Source organism: Pungitius pungitius, chromosome 2, assembly GCF_949316345.1.
Source record: "Pungitius pungitius chromosome 2, fPunPun2.1, whole genome shotgun sequence".
NCBI classification, from domain to species: Eukaryota; Metazoa; Chordata; class Actinopteri; order Perciformes; family Gasterosteidae; genus Pungitius; species Pungitius pungitius.
In genome coordinates this window covers 31,447,363-31,461,965 of record NC_084901.1, presented here as the reverse complement: position 1 = coordinate 31,461,965, position 14,603 = coordinate 31,447,363, and the positions used below count along the sequence as shown (strand labels likewise).

At 41.1% G+C, this 14,603-nt stretch overlaps 3 protein-coding genes across 3 annotated transcripts; 1 reads left to right on the top strand and 2 right to left on the bottom strand.

Annotated features, from left to right (window-relative positions):
• Positions 1–186: 186 nt before the first annotated feature.
• Positions 187–7,157, bottom strand: faf2 (Fas associated factor family member 2). The gene is made up of 11 exons (XM_037459707.2): positions 7,053–7,157; positions 6,279–6,347; positions 5,256–5,390; positions 4,883–4,959; positions 4,660–4,798; positions 4,460–4,545; positions 3,777–3,868; positions 3,318–3,495; positions 2,480–2,651; positions 1,629–1,772; positions 187–1,309 (listed from the first exon to the last, which is right to left on the bottom strand). The coding sequence occupies exons 1-11, from the start codon at positions 7,113–7,115 to the stop codon at positions 1,127–1,129; spliced, it is 1,338 nt and encodes a 445-aa protein (XP_037315604.1). The 5' UTR covers positions 7,116–7,157; the 3' UTR covers positions 187–1,126.
• Positions 7,158–7,818: 661 nt separating this feature from the next.
• On the bottom strand, positions 7,819–10,190 carry pin4 (protein (peptidylprolyl cis/trans isomerase) NIMA-interacting, 4 (parvulin)). Its single transcript, XM_037459714.2, has 4 exons — positions 10,038–10,190; positions 9,780–9,841; positions 8,900–9,019; positions 7,819–8,308 (listed from the first exon to the last, which is right to left on the bottom strand). The coding sequence occupies exons 1-4, from the start codon at positions 10,072–10,074 to the stop codon at positions 8,150–8,152; spliced, it is 378 nt and encodes a 125-aa protein (XP_037315611.1). The 5' UTR covers positions 10,075–10,190; the 3' UTR covers positions 7,819–8,149.
• Positions 10,191–10,308: 118 nt separating this feature from the next.
• On the top strand, positions 10,309–13,424 carry nek12 (NIMA-related kinase 12). The gene is made up of 2 exons (XM_037459713.2): positions 10,309–11,913; positions 12,334–13,424. The coding sequence occupies exons 1-2, from the start codon at positions 10,812–10,814 to the stop codon at positions 12,543–12,545; spliced, it is 1,314 nt and encodes a 437-aa protein (XP_037315610.2). The 5' UTR covers positions 10,309–10,811; the 3' UTR covers positions 12,546–13,424.
• Positions 13,425–14,603: the final 1,179 nt, after the last annotated feature.

The window sequence follows — 14,603 nt, the reverse complement described above, 5'->3', positions numbered from 1 at the left end:
GTCTAAAACACACACTTTCTAAAGTGATTACTCATTACATGTGAGATTTAGTCTCTAGAAGTGTTTTTCATTCTCAATAAACTCACTTTTTTTAAATTCTTTAATTTATAGTTGGAAAAGTACATCTTATGAGCCCATTTAGATGTTACAGGCAAAACAGGCATCTATGAGAAACCACAGGCACACTATGGGCAGACTTGTACTTTATTAGAGGAAGCCACATGGAAAACTGTGGCCCGTTAAGTATTGTATTTTTTTTTTCTTTTTTTACTTCAATAGCTTGAGGCAGTCTGCTTCACATAGTAAACAACCTGCATTTGGTCATTTCATGAGACAAAAAACATAAAAAAAATGTAAGGTCAATTTGGGGATTTTAAATATCTAACTTATGTACAGGTCATGGCTCATTTAAAACAGGGTTCCCATATTTACTTTTAGTCCAAATCCAACAACCTACTCCTTAAAGTAGGACATTTGTTTTCCACGCCACATAGATTCACTATCGTAGCAATGCTCACCACTCCACACCAGCACTGTGCTTGATAATCATTCGAGGGGAAACATGCAAAGGGGGGGCAAAAGATTCAATCAATTTTGGACACATGGCTCAAGGATCGAGTCATTGACATGAAAATAGCATTCACACTATCATTGAAATCCATACTTTTCCATGCTGCATCCTCAGAGTGTCAGTGGGTCTTAATAAAACCTGCCCTCAGCAGTCGCTTTAACGGTAAGTCATTGGGATATGGGTCTAGTTTTGCATAAAGCTATGCTAATGTTCCAGTAAATTTCAGTAGATGATTTATGCTGCAAAAGTTACTGGTGAGAAATGACAGGAACTACTTGATAGCTAGTGCAGGGGAAACAATGTCTTTGTGCCCACAAATACAAAGATTAGTTCAAGGAAGGACTTTTTTGATAAAATTCAAGACTTTTCAGGCTACTGGGAACCCTGTAGACACAACCAAACAAGGAGTGGATGTAGAGGGGGGGGTATATATTTTTCCAGGTTAGGATGTTATCTCAATGATGACTTGTGCATAATGGCCATTTAATAAGAAAAAAACTGGGGTTTGGGCATTGGAGAAAACTGATTTGCATTTTACAGGAGGCATGTCATCTATTAATCGTCTGTAAGGTCCTGAACAAAAAGGACCTCAGAGCGACTGAGTCCCGCCTCTTTCAGTGTGGGAGGGTTGGGTTGCTCTTCAGTCGGAAGGCAGGGCAACACTCGACGAGGGAAGTTTGTAATGATCTGAAACTTCTCCGGGCTTTCTTTCAAAGAGAAGAGGAAGTCGTATATCACCTGTGAAAGAAAGAAGAAAAAAAGTCAAGTGAACTGGCAAATAACCACATGGTGTATACAGAATAAATGGTTTTTAATCATGTAATATTTTATTGTGCGTCATGTGAGAGCCATAACAGATGCTGAAAGAAAAAATTAAATGTGTTCACAAGTGGAGCTTTGAATAAAGGGGAAAGAAAGGGCTGCAGGAGCCATTTGAGCAAGCTCTGCTTATCATTGTCAAATCTCCTGAAGACCACGGTATAAGATAATCAATATGGGTCAACCGGGTGTGCTGGGGGGGAGGGGGGGGGGGGGGGGTCTTGACAGTGTTACTCACCGTCAGAGACTGCCCAAAGAGGAACCGTCGCTCTACTCTTGTATCATTGGGCAGCTTAAACACTATTTTGACACTTTCAGGATCATCTGCAGGTGGCTCTGGGGGAAGACATTCTGACTTCCTCTCCTTCTCCTCTTCAAGTGTCTTGAGTCAAAAAGAAAATTGCCAACATGAAACAATAAACTAAGAACTTTATGCATACACCATCTAGCAGTGAGGTAGCAGATTGCAATGAGCCGGTGCGAAATGTCACATCCATACAATAATATATCCTAACATCACATTTTTCCTGATGAATTAATGGGGTTATTTCAAGCCCATTAACCCACCTGGTCTAGGTCAATTAAAATGTAATTTTCATGCCTTTCCTTTTTAAAAAGTTTTAACTACCACTTAGCTTTCTATAGAACTATGGACCTGTTTTCACCACACTTTTGCAAAGGGAGTGTACATTTTACCCTTATATTTTGTTAAATCTATAGAGAACATGTATAGAAATACATATGCATACTTAAAAAGTTCCTCTGGTAAAACTATATCTGGACTTTTGTATTCTAAATAATATATTATAAGCTGCTTGGAGCTAGTGTGGATTGAATTATGACTTGTTTAAATAATCTACGTTATTATGCTACAAAAACTGTTTTGAATATGTTACACAAAAAAATAGATTGTAAAAAAAGAAAATTAGGAAAAAATACAGAAATCAGAAAGAACAAGGAAAATGTAGTAAAACCTCATTCTTATTTTCAGACCTTAAAGAAGAAATACTTCATATTATGTTGCATTTCTACCAATGGATCACTCATGTTACATACGGTGTCTAGATAAGTATTTATGGTAAAACTCACTCGTAGTCTTCGCTCCTCAGCCAGAGCAGTCTGTCGGACCTTCTCCTCCTCCTGCCTCAGCTGCTCCTCCTCTTCCCGTTTCTTTCGGTCCTTCTCCTGGTCGGCGCGGAGGGAGGCCAAATAGGCCTCATCCTGCTGCTGCCTTAGCACTTGGGTCTGGCTCCTCTCCTCCCTGGAACAAAAGATGTTCCGTCCTTTAAAACTGAAACCTTTCTGAAGTACTGGCGGGGATCCCCCTGGGTTGGACTCAAGAAAAACAAATTGAAGAGAACGAAATCGAAGAAACGACATGAAATAAACTTTGTTCCAACCTCACAGCAATAGCATTTTGCATACAAATGTTTTGTTTAAGCTCTAGTCTCCTTTGTTAGGCAGATGGGAGCATTGAGTCCTACTGAATGAGTGGGTAAGAGGGTACGGTATGGGACCATTTGCATCTTTGAAAAAACCTGGACATTTTACCTTTCAACCCATTGGGAAGAAAGAGTTTGAAGATGTGCCGATAAGGCACCGTTAGACCCGCACTGTACAAAAGATTTACGGGCTGACTCATCTAGGGATCTGGTGACAGTGATGAAACCGCCCACCACTACTTTAATGCCACAATTCCTCTCAATTTGACACAAGCATCCATTTGAACTAATTACATTGTGGTGAAATATTACTGTGACCACATAGAACAGGATTTTTGTCCAGAACTCAAGAATGAATATGGAAATGATGACATCATCACGCAGTAATACGATAAAAAATGATCAACTTGACTGGTTGGCTGAGGCATACAACCAAGAGTTGTCTCATTTCGGGGGAACTTTGAGAGTATGTTCAATTCAAGTACCGTTCCATGCGCTCTGACATCAGATGTGTTTGGTTGGCGTCCATGATGAAGGTGAGCTGATTGATGAAGTCCTCTGGCTGAATAAGACCCTCAAGCCTGCCCACCACTGTCATCTTGCGGTCCTTCAGCATGATCATGGCCAGGAATGGATAGGTATTCTCCCGCAATGCTTGGGACACTGAAACACACCCAAATATTCAAACACACATCAAATCTCAATGCTTCGATACATAGGATTCATCTCATTAGATGGTCAACTCTTTAAACCATATCCCATTTAGTCATTGTGGTAGCTAGCATGCTATGAATACATAAAAAGGACAATCATCTTAGGTCAAGGATATTCTAATGTTCCAGTTTTAGTTTGTGTTCTATCTCCTTCATACAGAAGGCATACATGAAGTGTGCCCATGTGTGTGTGAGGGAAAAGCTGACACAAAAAACAATCAATTGGAATACCTCTGTAGCCCTCAGGCTTGCTGGTTGAGCATGCCCAAAAGAGCATTTGTGTGTTGAGGAAAGTTACGACCTCTTCTGTACATAAGGTGGAGCTGGGAAAGGGACAAATTAAAAGCACAAAATTACCATTTATATAAGGAAAAACATTTTCTTGTGCACGTGGAGGAATAAAGATCGGACAAACGTTTGTTTCTTTAAAGCAAGTAGCAAAGAGCACAGGATGCTCATGAGTTAAAACAAACAGAAGCAAAATGCACAGAAATACAATGGCAACAACGAGCGCTGAGAGGCGCTGTGCGACAGGTTATTACGGCTGACACTCGGGCTGCACGGTATGACCAAAAATCCATTTCATCCAGTTCGGCAGTGTAACATTATTAGTGTTACAAATTGTTTATGTGTCACAAGCTGTTGTGTTGTGTTGTTTTACCCTGTTAAAGAGTGTTTGTTGTGGGTTATTCATTGTCGGTATAAAGTTCTAACTCCGGCCCCGTTGCGATGAGGTGTAAAAATAAATTCTGCTGCCTGCCAAAGAGCGACGTCAGTTGTTACGGCGTAACACCGGTATAAACCCTACATGAGAAATTCATTCAGTTTGGAAATCATATACCGGTATACTGATGGTATACCGTGCAGCCCTAGCTGAAACTCAATCGCCGTAGATAAGGAAGTAACTGTCATACCGGCAAAACTGGTCAGTGTCTTGATGATCCTCACCATGAAGGTACACTAATAAGTAGCGGAGCTCCCGTTTGGCATCATTCAGTGCCTAGATGTTATAGGATGGAAAAAAGGAAACACAAAAATGTCACCTTGTTTGACAACTACAATGATTCAGAGCAAAACAAATGTTTGTAATTGGGTATATCCTCAATGAACTCACCTGGCTGTATGTTCCCTGGTAAAATACAGGGTGAGACTGACCATACTTCTCCTCAAAACTATGAATGAAGGAAACAACATCACCGACCGGGTCTGTCACACGGCCACGAGGATCTGGCCTCACGAAACGCAGGGCAAACCTTGGAGAAAAGATTGACAACATTATGGTGACCAGTAACCTTCCTCTATTCTGCAGCTCAAATGTCTTTGTGTGCTTAAAATACCTGAAAATGTCCAGAAGTGTGTAATATGTAAATCTGAAAGGTAGCATTATCAAGTAGTAACTCCATCCTATTAACCCCTGAAAGAAATAACCCAGTCAATTAGACATTAGAAAATAGGCAAAAAAATTCCAGAAATCCCAAAAAATATAACAATAACATTATCACTGAAAAAAATAAAACAATAAATAAATATTCCTATGATGTTTAAAGAAGCATACTGTCAAGCTAAATTCCTGAGGTGTCAAGTATTGACAATAGTTTTATTGAATATTTGGAGAGAAAACCAGTATGATATTCTAGTGGTGAAAACAATAAACATCTTTGAAGACATTTTATCTTAAAACACAAACTTTAAAAGAAGCTGCAAACTTACCCTGGGCTGTGGCCTTGAGACGATGTAACTATATACCCTATGGTCTGCTGTATTAACCTGTAATGGTCTGGATGGTGGAGGGTTAAACACACTGGGAACTCCTTCCTGCTCATTAAGTCGGTCCTGTACTGCAGCCTGAAACAGATCAGTCCATCATATTAGAGTCAACAAGTCTGCATATGATTGAGACGTCAATAGAGCAGGGTTTTATTAGGCGGAGCATTGATACATTTTCAAATTAATGAGAGATATGAAACAACACTGTTTACATCAATAGTTTGATGTTGTGTTCGTAAATTTCTTCTGTACAACTGTGACAGTGTTTGCATCACTCAACGATAACACTCTCCGTCACAATCGCAGTTGTATCTGTGGACAAACCTGGCAAAATTTTGCAGCTAAGCTAAGGCCCTGAAAACGCAAAAGGATGTCGTTGAATGACTGACTGCATGGCGACGCAAGACCAGTTGATGAAGTGAGCGATTATGTTACACTTTGCTGTTACAATGAATAGATGACAGCATTTTTGACTCATTTATCGTATGATCAGCACTAAGCCAACCAAATCTATATTTCCCAATATACATGTATGCCAAAAATGAGTTGTTGGAGTTGCAGGGTGTTGACAGTTATATTCATGTCATAAGAGTATCATAATGGCATGTCTGTGGTCAAGGGACAGTGAATGAAAAGTCGACACAGTATAGTTGTGGTAATGAACGTGCAGTGTAGGTTCATTTAACACTGTAGCACAAAATAACAATCAAGACTTTTGCCTTTTTTTAAATTGTCAAAGGATGCAACTGTCTGGTCTGTTATACAAAGTAGCATTATTCAATACAATTACGTTGTTGAATCTATTGAACTAAAGCACATCTCGATTATTTGTCTCAAGCATAACGTTGGCATGGCAGACAAATTTTTGTGATAACATGAACATTTAGTTTACTCAATATACTGAGATAGATATTGCATACATTAGTATCACCCAAAACAACAAGTGTATTTCAGCATATGACTTACCTCTATGTTCCAATTATGCTGTTCTAATGTTCGACGACATTGGTCCATTGATTCCAAACCAGTTAGGTCCTGTTAGACATTAAACGAAAGTCAGTCTGAAAGCCTCGAGTGAATCTTTCTGTTACCATTTGTGTTTGTATACACGCACACACATTAGACACAAATTAACATTAAGAGATAAACAAACATGTCATAGTTGGAGTAGGCTACATTTACAGTTTGAATGCGTGGGACCATCGCATTACTCGCACCGTTATGAAACCAAACGTTGCATTTAGCATGGCTAAAAACAGTTGATCGAACTAAATTAACCGCTCGATCATTACTGCTGTGCTAATGTGTACTCGGCCAGTCTTTACGTTAACTAAGTTGGGAGCGTCAGTGGACATGGAGCGTCACCGTTAGCTAAGTTGACGTAACGTCCTATAGATTACAGTTAAGAAAGCAGCACGAGCGATGTTCGTTAATATCAAAGTTGGATTTGGTATGTCTTTGAACATAATAAAATGAACAGTAATGAGTTTAGGTACACCCGTGGCCATTCAAGTCGCATAACTTGTTAGCTAGCTTAGCTAATACCAGCTAGCTTTGCTAGCGTTAGCTGTGGCTCAAGTTGACGGCTAACACTAGTGGGCTGTGGGGTAAGTTGACTGTGCAAAAAGCATCCAAACACGGACGGTTCCCCCTATTTACGGTGACTCGGCACCAACACTTGTGTATTACCATATGGGGGATCAAATGGACGAATGTTATTGTGGAATTTAGGCTGTCTACCTGAAATTGAAGGAGCTTTTCTGTCTGCGCCTGAGATAATTCTGGCTCCTCTGGCGCCGCCATCTTACCTCGCCAATCATCTAGCGAGGCGTAGCAACGTCAACTGTCTTTTCCTGATGCCGGCTGCGTTCTCGCAACGCGCGCGCTCCACTGCCACCTAGCGCGCCGGATGACGTCAGTGGGCTGTTGAAAGCACGGCCCCGCGACACTGATGACAAACCTACGTCTTTGTATTGCTAGCTTGGATCGTCGTTGATCAGAAGCTGTGACCCGGGATATAAACGCAACACTGACGCAGTTTGGGGAAGGACATATTTGCGCAAAATGAAATGTTCATCAAACATGCAGGATGATAGAATCTCCTTGCCCTCGATTTGCTGTTTACTTAAACAGCAGAGTAAATGATATTGAAAATGATCATTAGTTTACAGCTGCCGTGCTCAGTTAGTTGTTACTTTTTTTTTTTATTTGGTGAAGAAAATAAGAGGTTTTTATTGTCATTGTACAACAAAATTTCGTTTTTATCTCAATAATAAATGGTTCTACTCTTCCAGTTAGCACTAAACGATGGCATTAAGTTATATACAAAAAAAATAATGTAATTCATGTTCACATGGATTCTGTTTTGTCCAAAAACATCATATTGCTTAAAGGACACACACTGCCTTTCTGCAATACTTGTAAGCATAGGTTTTTAAGAGTGGAGCTTACACTCCTATCATATCTATATCTATCACTTCCTCTCACACAAAGACACAAACCCTAATCAATTTGTACTACTTGAGTAAAAATACATTTATTTGGTTGCTTGTGGTTAGATTTCCTTATCAGACAGAAAATTATATCCAATGAATCATTAAAATGTAAAGGTTTTGCTTTAAAGAGGATTCCTTCAGGTTGAATTGTTAGTACGGTGTGTACATTTGACAAAGACAAAGCTGACACACAAAGATCATTTAATTGTTCTATTCTTCAATATTCTGTAAATTAAAAAGCAAAACTTGTATCAAAACAGTAAGATCAGGAAAAGAACACTTTCACAATATAGCACAGTGTAACTTGTATGTCTATATTTGAAAATATTGAGACATCCTATGTCACTTTTTTCCTTCCACCATAATGATGTGGTAGCCAAACTTTGTCTTGACAGGAGGGTCGGTGTAGACTGGTTTATCCATGGTACTGACAGCGAGGGCAAACGCTGCCTCTTGGAAAGGTCCAACCATCGATCCTCGCGTCATCCACCCCAGATCCCCCTATCATGATCAGAACAAACATGATGTAGACATACATCATACATGACATACATGAATGAATGAGATGGTGTGGGACCCAATGCTGTTTACATGCACGTACAGGGACTATTTTTCCTGATGAAATGTTGAAATGTGATACAAAACGTGGCTACAACTATTTTGTGCTGAAAGGCCGCTATTTACTTACCATTTATAATTTCACTAGTACTGTGTTCTAAAAGCAATAAGGTACTTTAGGCAGTCATTTATTTTCAATAATGTAACTTTTCGAGGTTTGCCAGCCCTCCGCTGCACGTCAGGCCTAATTACACCCTCAAACGGTTACATTATTGGACGATAAAGTACAGCCTCTCGTACCTTATTGCTTTAATAGTGAAGCTGAACAATAAAGGCAAAGCTGGATTTTGAAAACAGTGAGCAAAGCAATCACCCATGAACGTTTAGACCTGCTTATCATATTAGCATGTATACGCTCCTCTCGGTTTAAATTTACAGTCAATGCTGTTGAATCAAGCTATTAAAAAGATGTCATGTTAAAAAAAAAAAAAAAAGAACAAAACTGCACAAACAATTATGGGTGAAAGTTCTTACTCCTTGTCTGGCTTTGTCCTCACTGTACTGTGAAGCGACTTCACTAAAGCGGACTCCAGCCTTCAGCTTCTCCATTGCTTCCATGCACTTTCCATGTTTTTCACAGAGGATGTGCCGGACCTGCAGGAAAATACAGACGGCACAGATGGATGTCAATCGAGAAAAAAAACAGGGGTTGGAAAGAAACTACTAAAACAGTACTAGATCATGAACACAGCATATGACATAGACAATGCTCCCAAATCCCCAAATACTTTGCTGGCCCTAGCGCTCACTCTTCTTTGTGACACACAGTTGCGTCTTCGCAGCCATGATGCTTTTTTCCCCCTCAGTAATAGTTGAGACATACAAACACAATCTTTTGATTTTCTTCACAGAACTAACTACATCTCTGACATATCAGAATCAGAAACCCTTTAGTGCCACATAATGTCACACATTGAGGAGTTCAGACTTGGTGAATTGGTATAAGGACAAAAAAACAAAACAAAAAAAAGATAAAGTAAAATCAGATACAAGCAAGATATAATTAGATCTATTTAAAAAAAGATACCTATTCAAGTGTCACTCATTTCGGTCTTTAGTCACGCCCTTCCGCGCCACACATCCATTTTCTCACGCTAAAAATAAATAAGCCGTAAACCGTAGCGTCCCCCCCCCCTCCCCCCCCTTCCTTGACATTAAATGATTCCACAGGTCATGACGTTATTGTCTATTTAGAACACAACTACGTGTACATGTTTTTTTTGTTCATTCTCATCGGTGCTGCCCCCGCAAGAACAATATTTGTTCCAGACTAAAACACCTCATTCTGAAAATAATTTCCTTTCTATCGAAAAATGACTTGTGGGTACGAAGAAGGTGGCGTCATCAACGTTACCTTCACAGCGGTGCCTCCCTTTGGCGCTTTCTCTTTTTTCTCAGCGTCTGCACTTCCGGAAGCTGCTCCTCGCACAACGTGACAACACAGCAGCCGTGAAAACAATGACAAACCACAAGATCAAAGCCAGTGAGACAAGTTAGCTAACGTTACATTGTCACAAGGAAGTTTGTTTGCTACCGAGCTAGATTGATGTAAATGCCTTTGAGCGAACGTAACACGTACGTAACAACAGAGCAGTTACAATGGACCACTAACCTTTACCACCCTTGCCACCTTTTCCCTTTGGTGGCATTTTAGATTAACATTAAATGAAATGAAGGGATTGTAGCAAAATACCGCAACACCATGCGCTCATGACATGCGCACTGAGTTCGTGTTTCTTCTTCTTCTTAAACGTGTATTGGTAGACTACAGGTATTTGTCATCTATACCGCCATCTAGCGAAATTAACTTAATGTGCCGTGTCAAATGACATGCCAACAAAGGTAAATACAATAGTAGGTCTACATTAAATGTGCCTGAATGTAATTGTGTTACAACTAGGAAAAAGCAGGAAAATGGGCCGGTATATCATCTTTAATTCAGTATTGTCAAGGTCAGTCGAAGGTCTATCGCGGACTATTATTATTAACAAACCTCCTCAAAATTGCGTCATGTCATCAAAACGGTATCATTTATTGAGTTAATACTAAACAGGAACGTCTTAATAAATAATGAATCAAGCCCTGACAGGCACAAAAAAGGGCTGCAAGTGTACCTGTAAATTAAAGACTATTGATCTAATGTAGTCCCTCTGAACAGCAAGGAAGGTTAATACAAATAAAATAGTTTTTGCAATAAGAAATACGCAAAGAAGTACTAAACTTGTTGATTCCCTCCACCGTCGGCGCGCGCAGTTACCATGGTAACGCGACTGAACACAGACGCTCGGGGACATGTTTTTTGACAGCGGCTGAAGCGCTTCCCCACCGCGACGCCGTTTTTTTGTCACCCCGAGCCCCGTTCGCTCGTCGGTTCCGAGACGGACGCATGGAGAAGTACGAGCAGGTGTTGTGTTTGGGCCGGGGAGGAACCGCGGACGTGTTCCTGATGAGGCACGTCGAGGCCAGGAGCCTGCGCGCCGTGAAAAGGATCAAAGTTGAGGACTCGAGGACGGCGAAAACACAACGCGCCATTCTCCAGGAGGCCGAGATCCTCAGTGGGTTACAGCACCCGAACGTAGTGAAATGCCACGAAGCCTTGGCCAACACCGACGGATTCATTTACATTGTGATGAGCTACTGCGATGGGGGGACCTTAGATGACAAAGTGAAGGGGAGGAAAGCGTTGGAGTTTTTCCCCGAGGATACTGTGATGGGATGGTTTGCACAGGTCGCTGTGGCTTTGAATTACATACACGGGGCTAAAATACTACACAGGGACATCAAAACATCAAATGTGTTACTAACAAAGCAAGGTACGGTGAAGTTGGGGGACTTTGGGATATCCAGAGTGATGGCCGACACGGCGGACATGTCCTCCACGTGTGTCGGGACACCCAGCTACCTCAGTCCTGAGCTGTGCCAGGATGTCCCGTACAGCTCCAAGTCGGACATCTGGGCCCTCGGGTGTCTGCTGTACGAGATCTGTGCTCTCGGAGCTCCGTTTACCGCCACAAACCTCCTGAGTCTGTTTTACAAGATCACCAAAGGGAAGTACGATCCTGTTCCGACCTGCTATTCAGACAACATATCCTCTTTGGTAAGGAGAATGCTCAGCCTCGACCCAGAAAACAGGCCCACTGCTGCCTGGGTACTAAACACCGCCTACGTGCAAGACCACCGCAAGTCCATCAGACACGCAGTTACTGACTGTGTTCATTCGAAAAGCTGTGACATAAATAGAAAAGAAACAAAGCCGGACACCACGCTGGAGCCAGATGTTCTCGGCCCGTCTCACCAGCGGGGAGAAAAAGAGCGCGGCGCGGAGGCCGGACCCGGGGATGCGAAGGACGAAAATGATTGCTTGTGCGTTGCGAGACAAAACCACTCCTGTACTGAGGACTTTGATGCAGAGGAAAGTCTTTCCTCTCTGGAGGAGCGCAGTGAGAGCCTGGGCTCGCCAACGAGGAGCAGCTCTGCTGAGCCGATCGGTAACGTAGAAATGCACGGCCCTTCCATTAAACTACCATTATAGAAGAACTTTCAGCAAAATGACAAATTCTGAGAAAAAAGGGCAGATTATAATAGATATAATATTATATAATATTTTATTATATGGCCTGTTATATTGTTATTGATGACTAGGACATCCATCCATAAGGAACATTGCACAGTTTTATCATTTAGTCAAAAAGTGACAAATTTCTCAAAAGGTCATTTCAGGTCAAGATTGACAAAAGACTACTGTTCTACCTAGAAAGTAATTGTGACTTTTTTACCAAATCATAACTAGTTGGTGACCCAAACTCTACAGCTCACTATTGAGAAACATAGGCCGTTAATAAGCTGTTTTAGGTTTTTAACCAGGAGTTCCACAGTCAAAGCTTTGAGCCCTCATTTCTCTCTTGTAGTGTTTTCAGAGACTTCCGATGTCTCAGAGCAAGTGGAATATTCAGATGACTTTGAGGAAGCCGATGTGGTCGAAGAATACGAGGACAAAGCCGCCCTAGTTCCCACTGATGCTCGCCAGCAGCCATGTGAAGAAGGAGTGGAGGAGGAGTTTCAGCTCTGTGATGCTGGAGGATTGACGGTCACACTAAAAGCACTTAAGGAAAAGGGCTGAAAAAAAGGATGCAATTATTGCAAAGCAAAGGAGTAAATTTGCCTTGTTTGTAAAGTATGTCAATTTTAACAGAGCCCATAGGGCGGAAATAAGATTCTGTTTTCTGCTGTAAGATGTTAAAAAAAAAATTGTGGGGTCAGAGCGAATGGATCCCTGCTCAGTGTCTGTGTGCAGCTGAGTTGATTGATGGGAATATTTCTGATTGGCTTTTAAAAAGGGGGGGTGGTGGTAATGATAAATGAAAGAAGTGACTGGTTTATCACACAGATTCATTTAAACAAGTGTTTAAAAAAGCTTTTACAGTCAAACTCTAATTTTTTTAAACAGCACTATCCAGTATTTAATAACTTGGGAACTATATAACATTTTATGCTCATACTGTATGTATTATATTTTCTTAGCTGCATTTTTCAATGTTGTGTTATTACACAAGATCTGAAATGAAATAACTTCAGTTTATTTTTGTTTAAATTGAATGACTCGGTTCTACTTCAATGTTAGTGACAAATTCAAGGGAAACCGAACATATGTCTGACTTGCATTAGTTGTTATTGCCAATTATTACTGTTTAATTGGTCACCTGAGCGTTTCATCAAAACCATTTTCTACCAATATTCTATTTTTGTCTTTTTCCTTTTTCCCATTTTACAGACCAGTTCAATTTGAAGCCCTCATCGAGTAGCTTTGATTTATGCTACCCTGACTTTCGTGATTTAAAACAACAGAAAAAATAAACACAGAAGCTTCCAGCGTACAGGTTTAGTCGCATTCAAGACACTTAGTGACGAAACAAACATGAGACTTCCTTCCTTAAACCCTCGAAAAGGTCCCCTCTTTGTATATTAGCACTTATGTAATATAAACTAATTTCACTCCTTTCTGATCCCTAAAAAATTAACTTGTGGTAGCATTATCGAGAAAAAGTACTAAAGCAAAAGTCCAAAAAGTACTCTCTGGCATTTTGGAGGCTTAGAAGCAGCAGACATGTAATCTGTGAAATCTCACTAGATTCATATCTTACCAGTCACTCTTACAGAGTTCCTACCCTTGATACGTCTATCGTTAAGATCTTCACTTGAGTTGAGAATTGAATATGCAAAGCTAAAGGCTAAGTGTTGCCTCGAGGGAAATGCACAATTCAACTCTTATCAGCACGCCATCTGCCATGAGTTGACCAGAATGTTTCCCTCTCGCAGTCAGCAGTCTCAGGTTCACCCACTTATGTTGCTTTTTACAGACACACGTTCATCTTTCCAGGAGCTAACACTTCATGCATCACTGCAAAAGGTAACATTCTGTTGGCTGTTTCCCACATGAGTAAAAAGTCCCCCCGCAACGTAGCACACACCATTGATCCGTTTGTGCCCGACGCAGTCAGGAAGCACGGTGCGAGCGTTGGTGCTCGTCCCCTCAGCGGTCAGCAGATCTCTGAGATATCGGTGCCCAAGGGGCCTACGTGTCATTCCGACTAGCTACCCTCTGAATGTATTCACATGGACACATTTTAGTAGCAAAAAACTTGTTAGAATTGGTGTCGGTCGGAGGTGTGACCTCTGACAGCTCAAGATCTGCTCACCTTTTTTTTTTGGCACTTTTTGACCTCTAAGATTCCCCTCTTGTGCACGGAACTGAACTGATCTTCCCCTCAATGCACCTCAAATCGACACTTGTACACTCATCGGATTCTCTGTCCACTGATGGTGTAAAAGATAAAGAGGATCACAACTAACTTCCGCGATGGCAGCTGCAAAAAACGTAGCGACAGCGTTCCTACGTTAGACACGGCGTGAGTCACGAAGCCGCAGCCGCAGAGACAGCATCACAAATCAGAAAATTACACAGGCGTTTCCACTTTTATGAAGGTTATTCCTCTGTGGGTGCACAGTTGGGAGAGCAACAGGAGGTCGGCTTCCCATTACGTTGGTCTTTTGGTGTGGATTTGGTTGTTCCAGCATCAACAAAAATATCAGCTGTGATATATATATAAATATATATCCCCCCACAGCCTCCTTTTCCCACTGAATCCTAAATGAATATCAATAAGATGACAAAGAAAGC